The sequence below is a fragment of the Myotis davidii genome, unplaced genomic scaffold (genome assembly GCF_000327345.1).
Source record: "Myotis davidii unplaced genomic scaffold, ASM32734v1 scaffold901, whole genome shotgun sequence".
Taxonomy (NCBI): Eukaryota; Metazoa; Chordata; class Mammalia; order Chiroptera; family Vespertilionidae; genus Myotis; species Myotis davidii.
Window position 1 is genome coordinate 608,580 of NW_006291427.1, and position 13,321 is coordinate 621,900.

At 52.7% G+C, this 13,321-nt stretch overlaps 1 protein-coding gene across 4 annotated transcripts in view; it reads right to left on the bottom strand.

The window, feature by feature from the left end:
• Nucleotides 1-247: 247 nt before the first annotated feature.
• Nucleotides 248-13,321, bottom strand: part of TFR2 (transferrin receptor 2) — a 15,876-nt gene continuing 2,802 nt past the window's right edge. For all 4 annotated transcript variants that reach the window (XM_015564552.1, XM_006764690.2, XM_006764689.2 and 1 more), the window contains 15 exons: nt 9,081-9,221; nt 8,884-8,995; nt 8,672-8,794; nt 8,142-8,258; nt 7,873-8,012; nt 7,333-7,496; nt 6,169-6,288; nt 5,684-5,766; nt 5,539-5,602; nt 5,382-5,449; nt 5,215-5,291; nt 5,039-5,123; nt 4,728-4,955; nt 4,248-4,388; nt 248-1,232 (listed from right to left, as the gene is read on the bottom strand). In XM_015564552.1, coding sequence (XP_015420038.1) covers nt 948-1,232; nt 4,248-4,388; nt 4,728-4,955; nt 5,039-5,123; nt 5,215-5,291; nt 5,382-5,449; nt 5,539-5,602; nt 5,684-5,766; nt 6,169-6,288; nt 7,333-7,496; nt 7,873-8,012; nt 8,142-8,258; nt 8,672-8,794; nt 8,884-8,995; nt 9,081-9,221 — 1,948 coding nt within the window. In that variant the 3' untranslated portion in view covers nt 248-947. The remainder of the gene's footprint in view (nt 1,233-4,247; nt 4,389-4,727; nt 4,956-5,038; nt 5,124-5,214; nt 5,292-5,381; nt 5,450-5,538; nt 5,603-5,683; nt 5,767-6,168; nt 6,289-7,332; nt 7,497-7,872; nt 8,013-8,141; nt 8,259-8,671; nt 8,795-8,883; nt 8,996-9,080; nt 9,222-13,321) is intronic.

Genomic DNA, 13,321 nt, shown 5'->3' on the forward strand with positions numbered 1-13,321 from the left:
GCTGCCACCCTCCTTCCCCAGCAGGAACCTGGGTGCAGGCACAGGGAGGGTCTAGGTCAGGGTCAGGTTTGGGTACATTTGTACCAAGTTGTGGGGTAGAAACCAGAGTGCCTATGGGCATCTGCCCCAGAGTATTTCCCTGTCTAAGGGTTCTGGATAGTAAACAGCAAGTAACCACCATGACAGATTGACAGTAGAAGAAAATGGCTTTGTTCTTGCTTTTTGAACAAGAGGTCCTGCATTTTTGTTTTGCACCAGACCTTACAAAATATATAGCTGTCCCTGGTCCCCAGAGAAGGTACAGAGCCAGCCCTCCACTCCATGGTGGTCTTTGGAGAAGACCACCTTATTTCCGTAGGCAGTTTCCTTCTTTACATAATGAGACATCTGAGTTTTCCCCATGGAGACAGCATTCCCAGTTGCATCCTCTCTGTCCCCTTCTTCTCAACCCTTTCCTAGGTCTTAGATAAAGGATGATTGGGTGGGGTGAGAGTGAGGAAGCATAAAGGTGCTTACAAACAACAGATGCCCAGGTGGTTTATTGAAGTTGATACCTCAGCCCCTTCTACCACAGGCCACATGTTAGCCATAGGCATGGTCCCAGCCATCGCTCCTACCAAGAAAGCTGGCCATGTCCCCCAGAAACCTTCCAGAGTGGTCTCTTGGTATGGGAACCTGGCTCTTGAAGGGGAAGGGGCTGTGATTGATGGAACAGATGCTGTTATCTGATTAGCTGACAGCATGACCCTCCCTTTTGGAAGGCACTGCTCACATCCTACACTGTAGGGCCAAGGGCGTATGGGTATTTTACACTGGGCCCCTACGGAGACAGAAGGACTAATGAGAAATCGGTCAGCAATGAGAGGTGTTGCACAGTCACCCAGAAATCGCTCAAGTGGGAAGAGCAGGAGCTCTTGGCTGGGGGCAAGAGCTTGTATCCCCACTCCTCAGAAGTTGTTATCTATGTTCCAGACATCCCCACTGAGTGCGTTGGCCGCCCCCTGCAGTGTCCAGGTGAGCAGGGCCAGTTGGCGCCGAAATCGGCTTTCCTGGAAGCCCAGGCCAGGCGCCACCCCGGAGGTGGCAGCCCCTGGGGTCTCGGAACTGCTGGAGCGGAGCAGCCGCACGTGGTTGAGCAGGGCGCCCAGCGTGTGATCTCCACGGCCCAGGAAGATGTGTCGGAATGGGGAGTCAGCCGGCGACACATACTGGGACAGGAAGTAGTACTCCACCTGAACAGGGCGGGGGGGGCAGGTTGAGGTTGGGGCTTGCTCCCTGCTTCCCAAAACCCCCCTCCCCCAGTCCCTCCCCCGCAGCAAGCTAAAACCTGAACAACAATTCCAAACCAAAATTGGGACCTAGTACTGGCTTAATAAACACTATTGAGCAGCTTAAGTCCCACCTCCCTTTGGCTACCCAATCAGGAATGGCCACTCTGTGATGTCACCAATAGCTGGGTAGGATGTTCTCCAGTTCTGGGTTGAATTCCTTTCTTTTTATCCCTTGAACCTCTAAGTCTGCATCTAGGTCTCCCCATTCACTTCCCTGCCCAGGGCCCCAGAGAACAGTCTATCATCCTGCTGTTTCTCACTTTCTCATACCCCAGTCATATTACCTCACCTCTGCCAATGTCCATAGCCCAGAGTCAAAGGTCAAGGGGACAGCCCCCTAATGAAGTGCCTGACTCTGCCCTGATCACCCTCTGGCTCAGTTACTGTTGGTCTTTCCTGAGATGGCCTTGCTCCTACCCCAGCTCTTCTCCCACCTCCCTCCTAGCTTCTCTGGTTCCTTCTGCTCCCATCTGTGAGCTGGCCCAAGGTTTGACCTCTACCTTCTGCTCTTCTCTTTACCTACAATCTAGTGTTGTTTTTTCAATCCTGGCTGCATATTCAAATCACTAGGGGAAGATATTTAAATTACCATTACCTGGGCGCCACGCTAGCAAAATCAGTATCTCACACACTCATATCTTTCAAAGGCCTCATTCATTCAAAGAGCTCATCCATGCCCTTAAACTTCAACCAGGACCTGGTGGGGACAGTGGCAATCCTGCCCTCTAGCCTTCTGGGCCTCCTCACTAGGGTAGGGGGCACCTGGACACAGCCTCACACACATGTGGACACCAACTTCTTCCAAAACCTGACCCTTGCACCCATATTCCTTCGTGAGCACCATGGTCTTCCTCAGGTGCCAGGCTCTCAGCCTTGAAGGTGAGTGGGAGCGGGGTGAGCACAGACTTTGGAGTCAGACTGCTTGGTTTCTAATTTCAACTCTACCACTTACTGAGATCCTGGATACATTACTTAGCCCATCCGAGCCTCCGTTTCTGTGTGCGATACTAGCAACCTCACAGATTTGAGGGAGTCCTGAGAAAGTAAAGCCGTAGCATTCGGTAGCCCGCAATAAACGGCAGCTGCTATGATGATTCTCCTACTCTTCTCAACACTCAGCCTCTCCATTTTACTTCCAAATGCCTCACTTCAGTCCCCTCACACTTAGGTGGCATGTGTTGCCCTCTGCCACCCTCACCCAGAGCTCAGTCATCATTAATATCATTCTCTTTTCAGGCCATTTACATTCTGGCCAAGTCCTTTCTAAAATTCCACTTTGCTCACATCACCTTCCTGCTCAAACACCTTTCTAGTTTCCTTGATGCCCAGACCCTAAAAATTCAAAGTTCTTATTTTGGTATTCAAGGTTCCCCATAGTTGGTTCCTAAGTCATTGCTTGGTGCTCCTCTCCCCTCAGATTCTCCGTGGAGCCTCCATTCACACGCTGCTGGCCCACACACTGCTCACACGGAGCGCCAGGCCCCGTTTCACTGCCTCATCCTTACCCTGGGGCTCTCCACCCTGAAACTCCTTTTTGCACCAACTCAAGTTCTGTCTGTTATTCAAGACCCATGTCACAGTCTAAAGCCTGGGGTCAGCAAGCTTTTTATGCAAAAAGCAAGATAGTAAACATTTTAGGCTTCTCAGGCCATTCTGTTTCTGCAGCTACTCAACTTTCCTGCTATAGCACAAAAGCAGCTGTAGACCAAAGAGCATGGCTGCATTGCAGTAAAACTTAATTTATAAAAAGAAAGGCAAGGCCAAATTTGGCCTGTTGGCTATAGCTTACCAACCCCTGGTCTAGAGCCACAGAGTTCTCTGGGCTTGGCCTAGCCCTGTATTGCAGGTTCTGAAGCCCTTTTCCTCTCCAGCCTGAGTCTGAATCCTTTGATCTCTTACACAAGATGCTTTTAGCCCTTGGGAGGAACCTTTGGGAGTGGGATAAGGGGGTTGTCTTTTTGTGTTCTGGAGTCTGGCACATCAGGGGTTAAAGCAAGATCTGAGAATGAACTGTGCCCAATCTCTTGTCTCATCAATGGTCACATGTCTAGTGGAGGGGACAAAGGGAAGGGGAGAAGGAGAAATGAGGAAGGGGGAAAGGAAGAAGAAGAGACTGAGGAGAGAGGAGAATGAGAGAGAGACCAGGAAAAGGAGCAAGTATGAACGAGCAAGAGGGATGAATGTGTGAACAAAGAAGAAATGAGTGACGCCAAGGGAAACGAGCAGGAACCCAAGCAGGAAAAATGGGGAGAAAAAACACAAATCTGCAAGGGGCAAACATGTTCTCCCAAAACTGCCGGTGAATGCTCTGGGTTCCCTGCTCACGCCACACTCAGTGAGGATAGTCCTGCTTATGATTTTGCCCTATAGACTTCCCCCCTCTCACAGTCTCTACACATTCATTTCCTGAGACAAAGAGTTGCCAGGTTGAATTCTTGGGGTGAAGAAATGGAAGGAAGAGGAGGGGTTAGAAATAGGGATGGAGTGTGGGTCACAAAGTATTAAAGCTATGCAGGAGGGATTGCAGAGGGAATAAAATCTAGTTTAACTTTCACATGACACCTCCTCCAAGCAGCCTTTCTGAGTCTCGTTGCCAGAAGGAAGACAGCTCTCCACGCTCTGGATTTCTTAAGCTTTTTGTACCTGCAGGGCCAGAACCCTTTGCCTCTTGTATTGTGGACCATTATGGACCTGCTTATGTATCCAAGGGACTGGCCCTCTCTGTCCATTTCAATACTAAGCGGGGCCTGCCTCAGTGGTCACTCCAGTCTGTCTGTTAGCAATGTGCGTCCAGGACTTGAAGAGTTCCCAGGACAGGGATTGGGGGGGAGGTAGAGAGAGAGGGGTAAGGAGTACATCAGTGGAGGAGCTAAACAGAGGGAGGAGGGGGCACAGGGCAAGGGAGCAGGCCCTCACCCGCATGATGCGCACGTTGTACATGCGTGTCAGCCTTTCATCGCTCTCCTCAGAACTGTAGATCTCTTTCCGCAGCTTCTCTGCCGCCCGGATGTAGTCCCCTCGCGCAGAGTACACCCACTGGAGGGTCAGCCCTCGCGCCTAAGGGTGGAGGAGCGGGCTGGGGCCAGTAGCAGGAGCCAGGACCCAGCCTAGGATGGAGGTCAAGGGGCTAGGGTTGTCCGGGCCTGGCAGGGTTGGGGCGGTATAATAGGGGGACAGGATGCTGAGGCATAAGAAGGGAGAGGGAAGACCTGTGTGGTTGGGGGGGGGGGGAAAATCCTGGGGGCTTGGGAGGGGCTTAGGTGCCTGGGGCAGGAGTAAAGGGGCCAAGATGGAGGGTGGGGGAGAAGCGACAAGACTCCCTGGGCTGATCAGTACTTTAAGGGGATGTAGTGCCCTCCACCCCCAGAAGCCATGAGAGGGACTGGCATCTTGGACCTTGAGGTCCCCAGAGAACTCGTTGAGGCTGCCGATGTGCCCGAGGACCACGTCCCCGTAGCGGCCGAAGTCCAGGGGCAGCAGGTGATCGTGGCTGAGCCGGATGAGGAGCTGCCCTGCAAACTGGGCCACAGCCTGGGCCACAGCTGGCAGCCGGCCCCGCAGCACCTTGTGCAGGTTCTCGTATGTGTCGTCCTTGGTGTGCAGGAACGGGTACACCTGGCCGTCCTGCGGGGACAGGGAATGCTGGTGCAGCGCATGGTGCAGGCAGGCCCAGAGGGCTGCTGCCCCGGGGCGGGCGGGAGTCTCACCTCCACGAAGGAGAGCTCGATGGCAGGAACCCCCGCAAAGGCAGTGAAGGAATAGGCGCTGCTATCCATAGGCAGTGGCTGGATTCTGGGGTTGGGGCAGGTTAGAATGCTCTGTGGGTTCATGCTCCTCCCACACCAACCCCAGCTTTCCTCCCTGCCACCGTGCCCTGACGTACACCTCTGCATCCCAGCTGTGATTGCTGAACGCCACTTGCTCATAAAGGGTCTGCCCGCTGTGGTTAGGAGACTCCACCTGAGGGCAGGGTGGGGGCAAGGTCAGGCTCCCCTCCTGCCCCCCACCCTCAAGCCCCCCTCCATTCCCTGCTCTGGGCTAGACTCTTGCCTGCTTCAGGATGTTCTCGATGAGGCTAATCAGAAGGGGGCTGGTCTTGGCGTGGAACTTGTCGTCCCCTGCAGAGAAGCAGGCCGAGCTCAGGGCTTGGTCCCAAGGGCAGGGGTGCACCTGAGGGGGTCCAGATGGTGGCATTGCCCCTGCTCACCCAGCACGGCATTGTCCAGGCTCACATAGACCACGGCTTTGAGGTGCAGCAGGCTAAGGTAGCCCTGTGGGGGAGGGGTATGGAGTATGAAGCCTCTCCCTACTTGTCCCCTCTGCCTGGCTACCTGCCCAGGGCCCCCCCTTACCTCCAGCCACTCTGTGGAGCCCACACTCCCAAAGTCACCTCCATCCCAGCTGATGAAGAGAAGACTTCTTCGAGGCTGGAAGCCTGGGGACAGAGTGGGGAGGGAGGATGGGCTCAACTGGGGTCCAAACAAAAACGACCCCTCCCCTTTGTCTTCCTCTGTCCCGGTCCTCTTGGGGTCTCTCCTTCCCTCTCATCAAGTCCCCAACCCAGCCCTGGGTCTGCTCTGACTCACCTCTAACTGCGATGGAGCGGGTTTACATATGGAATACCCCGTTTAATCTGCACTCAGACCCTGGACTGCTACTACTTTCATGTTTAGATGAGGAAATGGAGATGTAGTCACTTGCCAGGGCCACGCAGGACATGAGTGGTTAGGTTTGGAGCCAGGTCTGAGTGGCCACCCTCCAGGCTGTGCTGCTAATTGCCTGTCCTGACTCAGGTCACAGCCCTGGCTGCCCGGCCCAGGCCAGACCCTGACCTTACCATTGCTCACCATGGAGGAAAAGGTCCGCACCAGCTCCAGCAGGATGGCAGTCCCCACAGCAGACTTGGCTGCCCCAGGGCCCCACGCATCCCTCTGGGCCCCAATGACAACATAGTGATCTGTGGGAGGAGATGTTTAGAGTCCACCTCTGACACTGGCAGTGCCCAGAGGCTTCTCCCTCCACCTTGGCAAGACAGGTGCTCACAAGGCCTCACCATTTTCCAGGCCCCAACTAGTCGATCTCAGCCCCTCAGATTTCTGCAACCCCTGCTGTCATTAAAGAGAGTGCCCCTCCTCCCCTGGCCCCGGCTGGGTGGCCTGCTCCTTCAGTGAGATGCCTGGGTCATTCCTGACTCCATTACCTCCCAGGTCAGCCACGTCCTGCTGTTCACCAGGTTTTCCCTGTCAAATCTCTCCGCCCCAGTGGTTCTCAACCTCGGCTGCACATTAGAATCACCTGGGAATCTTTTTAAAATCCTGGTTTCTGGGCCTCATCCTCCGGAAATTCTGTTTCTTTGTTATGGGGTGGGGCCATAACAGTAGTAACAAAGAAACAGAATTTCCAGAGGATGAGGCCCAGAAATCAGGATTTTAAAAAGATTTCCAGGTTATTCTAATGTGCAGCCGAGGTTGAGAACCACTGCTCTGCCCCTTCTCCGCCCAGCATCCTCATCTGAGCCTCATCACAGGCCGCCCTGTGTCACTCCCTCAGTGCTTATAGGTACCAAACTCTTCTTCCCAAGTTGCTCTGGTGACCCCAGTCTTCAGCTCAAGAGCCCACTTTGATTCCCCACTGCTCTCCATATCTGGTTATGCTCCAAAGGCTCATCTACCTGATCTGGCCTCCCTTTCATACTGTCACATCACCCAACTGATGCTTGTTCATCTCCAGTGTGAGACAACTCACTACTACACAGGATGGCCCATTCTGTCTATGGGCATGTTGGACCTTGAAGTCTCACTATTACCCTCCATGGTCCCAGTTCAGCTTCAACTTGCCAGACTGCCTCCCTGCACCCTTGCTGCACCCTCCACTTCAGCCAAGGCCGCCTCCCTCCTCCGGACACCACTCTGGCCCACTCTCCCGTGCCTCCTGCTCCAGCCCCATCTCTGGTCAGGATTTAAAGCAGCTCCCCTCCCAAAGGCTGGGCAAGCAAGCACACCTGGCTCCGATCGGCCCTCGATGCAGCCAAAGATGTTGCTGATGGGGGTGGAAGCCCTGCGGTTGTTGACCCCTAGGTGCAGGCCTGGCCCAGGACCCAGGCGATAAGGGGAGCTGGAGAGCTGCCCCTGCCATTCTTGTGGGGCCTCAGGACCTGCAAGCTTCCTGGAGAGGGGTGGGGCAGAAAGGGTTGGGAGTAGCAGAGAGGCTCAGGCTATAAAAGAGCCTAAATCCTAGTCTTCACTCTTTCTCTCCCTTCCATCTTCTGACCCCTGCTCTCTGCCTCTGCACCCTGACTGAGAGGGCATCCAGGCAGGGCTGCCCGGGACAGCTGTGCAGGCTGTGTCCTGCTCCAGGGTGCCCCGTGGAGGTGGGTGTGATATCAGCAGGAGCTCCCTCCTCTCACCAAACGGTGGGCCCTGGCAAGAGGCAGCGCCCTCCCAGAAGAGCCGTCTTTTTCTAGTTCACCCACAGGCACCTTATTGGCCAGAGGCAGCCTCCCTCTCCCGGCCCCCTCTCCTGGTTCCCACAGGCCCCTCACCTCAGCAGGAGGGAGGCAATGTCTGCACTGACGGGCTGGGCTGGGATGCTTGGAAGGCCCGAGGACTGGACTGGAGGGAACTGGGTTTGATTGAAGGAAGGGAAGCCAGGCGTGTAGGGGTCCCCAGTCCCCAGGTGCACCTGTGGGGTGAGGGGTGCCCACTCTGAAACTGTGAGCTAGGCTCCCAAAGAGTGTGCCAGCTTCATCCTGGGCAAGAAGGTGCAGCCCTGGGCCCTAGGAAAGCACTGATAACCTCCCCCAATACTTACATGTCCATACACAGCCCGGCTGCTGGACAGGCCTGGCCTGTGTGGGCCCTGGGGGAAGTCGGCTGGGTCGGGATAGATGAGTACTCCTCCTGCCCCAAAGTCCTGGGCACTGGCCACCTAGGGAAGAGGGTAGGGGGCACCAAAGCACTTTCTCACAGAGAAAACAGAGTTATAAGGGCAGGAGAAGCAAGTAAAAGCGAAGTGACACAGCCTTTGATCTGCAATTGTAGACCCACAGAGGGGCTGTGGGCCCCACGTGGCCCTCATCTTTGCGCCCTCCCACCGCGCCTTGGCAGCCTCAGACCCCACAGCACCCCACCTCCTCCCGCCTTTCTGTTCCCCGGTCCGAACCTCCTGATTTTGCTCCTCTCCAGCATTTTCTTACAACCCACTTGGTTCTCTCTTTTCTCCCTCTAGTAGCCTCCCAGGCGCTTCCCATGTGCCGCTACCCGATCCTGGCGTTCCCCATCCCGCACCCTCCCCGCTGCGCCCCATTCCACCACCACCCGCCCCCATCCGGGTACCCTCACCTTCTGGGCAAAACTGATCACCCCCAAGCGCACCAGCAGGAGGCGCCCCGCCGGCTCCACACCCCTGGTCCGCAGGTGCTGCAGGTCCTCCGGCCGCCCGTAGTGGGCGTACACCAGGTCTCCCTGGGGAGCAGGGGGCTGTCAGGCGCGCTCCCCGCGCCCCGCTGCCGCCGCCGCCAGGAGCGAAAGGGGGCAGGGCAGGGGGCGCTCACCGTGGCGTTGCCGGTGGCGCTGTAGGGACAGTAGACGTCCGGGTCCTCTAGCGGCAGCTGTTCCCCGAGTCTGCCGGCTGCATCGACCCAGTGCAGGGTGTTGGGGTGAGCCCTGAGGAGTGGGGGTGGTGAGCGTCCCCCATCCCACACGCCCCCACCATCACCACTGCCGCGCCCCCCGACCTCCACGCACTCACCGGTCTGGGTACTGCAGCCCCACGTAGTGCGTGTCTGTCCACACGTGGTCCAGCTTCTGGCGCGAAAGTGCAGCGTGGATGTCCCGAGCAAGGGCGGCCATCCCAGCTGAGCCGGCAACCCTGTCCCTCAGGCTGGTTTGTCTGAGTGGGGAGAGGTGGGGTTGGGGCACGGGAGGGGAGAAGGGCGCGGACTTCTGGGCGCCTGGAAGCGAGGAGGCCAGGGGGCAAGGGGTGGCCCTGATTCCCAGGCAGCGAGGGGCTCCTAAGACTGACCCAGACGCAGCCATTACCACCCATCCCATCACCACCAGGACTGTGACCCAGCATCTCCAGGGCCTTCTTATGCTTAAAATATTAGCTGCCGATAGCTAGGGTTTCTGTCCACTCTCCCTGAGGCTCTTCCAGGCCAAACTCCAGTCTACAGCCCCTTCACACATATGTGCTTTGCCCCTGGCAGGAAAACACCTTTCTTCCCAAGGGCTACCTGGGCAGAGACAGGACCCTTCTCCCCCACCCACACCTGGACCTCATGGAGCCGCTGTACACCAGAGTTCCCAGTAGAATTGTGGACTCATTTGTCTCATCGGAGACCTCGCCCTGTCTTCTTCCATAGTCACCATTTACCACAAGCCTATTGTCACCTGAGCTCTCCCTGTTCTTCCATCTCACCTCTGCCACCCCCATCCGCTGGTCTCCCTGTCAATGGTTCCCACTGCCCTCTCAGTGGCAAACAGACTCCTCCCTCATCAGCATTACCACTGAAAACCCCTGCTACGCTTTATCTGGGCAGAACCACTGCTCTCCCTTGAGGAGCCAGGGCTCCTTTGGGACTCCTGAGGTGGCTCAGGTTCATACACCACCTGGGCTTGGAGTGGAGGCATTCTCTTGGCTCCACTGTTCACCTTTCTGACCATTTCTCCTCTAATAAGACTCTTTCCTTTGAAGCCCCTGCCCTCCAACTCTCCCATCCGCTGTCCCTCCTCACTGCTGTTATCTTATAGCCCAGTGGTTTTCAACCAGTGTGCCGCAAGAATTCTTAAAGCATGCAATACCTGACTCTAGCTGGTGTGGTTCAGTGGATAGAGTGCTGGCCTGTGGACTGAAGGGTCCCAGGTTCGATTCTGGTCAGGGGCAGTGCCCTGGTTGCAGGCTCGATCACCAGTGTGGGGCACGCAGGAGGCAGCCAATCAATGATTCCCTCTCATCATTGATGTTTCTATCTCTCTCTCCCTCTCCCTTCCTCTCTGAAATTAATAAAAATATTAAAAAATAAAAATAACAAGGAAAAAAAAGAAAGAAAAGGGGACACACACTGGAGTCCTGCACAGTAATAAGGAACAATAAACTAGATATACACATTGTATTATAGCAGAGCTTGAAAGCACTGTTAGGTTAAAAAAATTATCAAAATTAAAAGCAGCCCTGGCCAGTGTGGCTCAATTAATTGGTTGATGCCTCATCCAGTACACCAAACGGTGGTGGGTTCGATTCATTGTCAGGGTACATATCCAGGTGCACAGATTTGATCCCCAGTTGAGGCTCGTTAGAGAGGCAACCAATTGATGTTTCTCTCACACACTGATATTTCTCTCTCTCACTCTCCCTGCTTCTCTCCAATAGCAATTTGAAACATGTTTAAAAAATTAAAAGCACACACTAGAGATGGTTATATCTGAATAGTAAGTCTTGGAGTGATTTCTTTTTTACTTTCTTCTTTGTATTATTCCATGTTGCTTAAATTTTAAAATCATGAACATGTAGTAGCATTTTACACAAACATTGTTTTGAAAACATCTACATATGCACATAAAACATGGTGTATATGACAAAGCCACATGTATATTTAAAGGCACACATTCACACATTCGATGAGGTACTTATGGGTGAGGGGAGCGGGGAGGAGTGCTCAGGGAGAGGGGGAAAAAATTAAACAGGAAAACCCTTTCACTCTCATTGACCAATAAGGATACTGTACTATGGTCTCAGGGGTATGATCACCTCCATTCTTTGCACCTGATCTTCAAAAAATCCTCACCCCAAATCTGATCATGATACTCTGTTGTTTGAAACTTTCTAATTCTCACTCATTCCTTTTAGAATAAAATCCAAGGAAGTTCACGTAGCCAGTGAGGCCCTTTTGCCTGAGCCATATCCACCTCAACAGCCACATGGACTTTCTTTTACTTTCTCCAATGGGCCACCATCTTCCTGGCTCAGACCCTTTGCACATGCTGTTCTTTGGCCTAAAATGCTTTCCACCTTCTCTTTGCCTGATGACCGACTTGTCACTTCCTCAAGGAAGTCTCCCTGACCCCCAATCTAAATTAGGATCCCTGGGTTATAGTCATTCTTCCATTCCTTACTTTTCCTTCAAAGCCATGATCCTGGTAACAATTGTGCAGTCGTGAATGTGATTGATTATTACTTTAGAATTGATTTCCTCCAATAGACTGTAAGCTCTATGAGGGCAAGATCCAGACTATTTTGTTCTCTGCTATATCACCTCCACCCACTTAGCCCAGCACCTGCCACATAGTAGATGCTCAAAATATTTGTTGGATAAACTATTGAATGACCTCATCAATGTCACCTCCAGTCCAACCACCAATTTCCCTGGCCACACCCTGGATCTTGTCATTACCTGGAACTTCATCTCCAGAATATTTTTCCATTAAGGAATTATCTACTTAAGTACCAGACACTGTGGTAGGTGCCTGAGACTCCAAGATAAATAGGACATAGTTTATCAGATAAATCTTAAAAACTCCAGAATCTTACTCTCTTTCTCTGACTAGAGCTTTCATTTTCCACCTCACTCCTTTACCCTCACTATACCTGCTCTTCAACCGCATTGAGCACTCCAGACTGTCCACTTTCTCTAAGCCTGTCATCAGCTCCTGGTTTCCCTTCCCTTCCCCGTCCAACCTAAAGTCACTTCAATGCTTGCTACCCTCTTGCCTCCCTGCCCTTTGATGCCGTCCACAGCGTGACAGCCCACCCCAAGACCTGGTAAACCATCCATCTACTCAGCCTATACCTCAACTGCCAAGTGTTGCTCAAGAAGATAAAAAAGCCCTGCATGTTGTTGATGCCACAGATTTTTTAAACTATATTTTTATTGATTTCAGAGAGGAAGGGAAAGGGAGAGAGAGAGAGAAACATCAATCATGAGAGAGAATCATTGATTGGCTGCCTCCTGAACACACCACACTGTGAGATCGAGCCCACAACCCAGGCATGTGCCCTTGACCGAAATCAAATTCGGGACCTTTCAGAAAGTCTGCAGGCCGATGCTCTATCCACTGAGCCAAACTGGCTTGGGCAGTGGTCAGCAAACTGCGGCTCTCGAGCCACATGCGGCTCTTTGGCCCCTTGAGTGTGGCTCATCCACAAAATACCACATGTGGGCGCGCATGTACAGTGCGATTGAAACTTCGTGGCCCATGCGCAGAAGTCGGTATTTTGTGGAAGAGCCAAAGTTTGCCGACCACTGGGCTAGGGCAATGCCACATATTTAAGGTTTTTCAGCATGGCAGATTCAGTGCTATCAAAAGTGATCAAGTTTAGTGTTGCTCTCATGAAGAAAAGGAAATACATTAATACAAATTATCACATAAGCATGATAAAAACAATTAAATGGTCATCTCAGTTTATTCTGAAAAAAATATTTGAAAAATTTCCGTCACTGTGTCTCCTTTCTGATCATAAAAAAGAAAATCCCAGTAAGCTAAGAGTACAAGGAAATTCTCTTAATTTTCTTTTAAAAAGCTTCTCAGAGTCTGCAGCAAAGTTCACATTCAATGACAAAGTATTATAAAAACATTCCTGCCCTGTCTGGGTAGCTCAGTTGGTTGGAGTGTTGTCCTGATACACTGGGTGTGGGTTCAATCCCTGGTCAGGGCACATACAAGAATCAACCAATGAATGTATAAATAAGTGGAACAACAAATAGATATTTCTCTCTCAAGTCAATTTTTAAATATTTAAAAAAGAATTATACACACACACACATACACACACACACATTCCTATGAAAGTCAGGAAATAGGTAAGGATATCTACTGTCACCAATACCTCATGTCCTCTCCAATGCAATAAGAAATGAAAGAGAAATAAAAAGTATCAATATTGGAGCCCTAACTGGTTTGGCTCAGTAGATAGAGCATCAGCCTGCGGACTGCAGGGTCCCAGGTTCGATTCCAGTCAAGGGCACATGCCTGGGTTGCAGGCTTGATTACCAG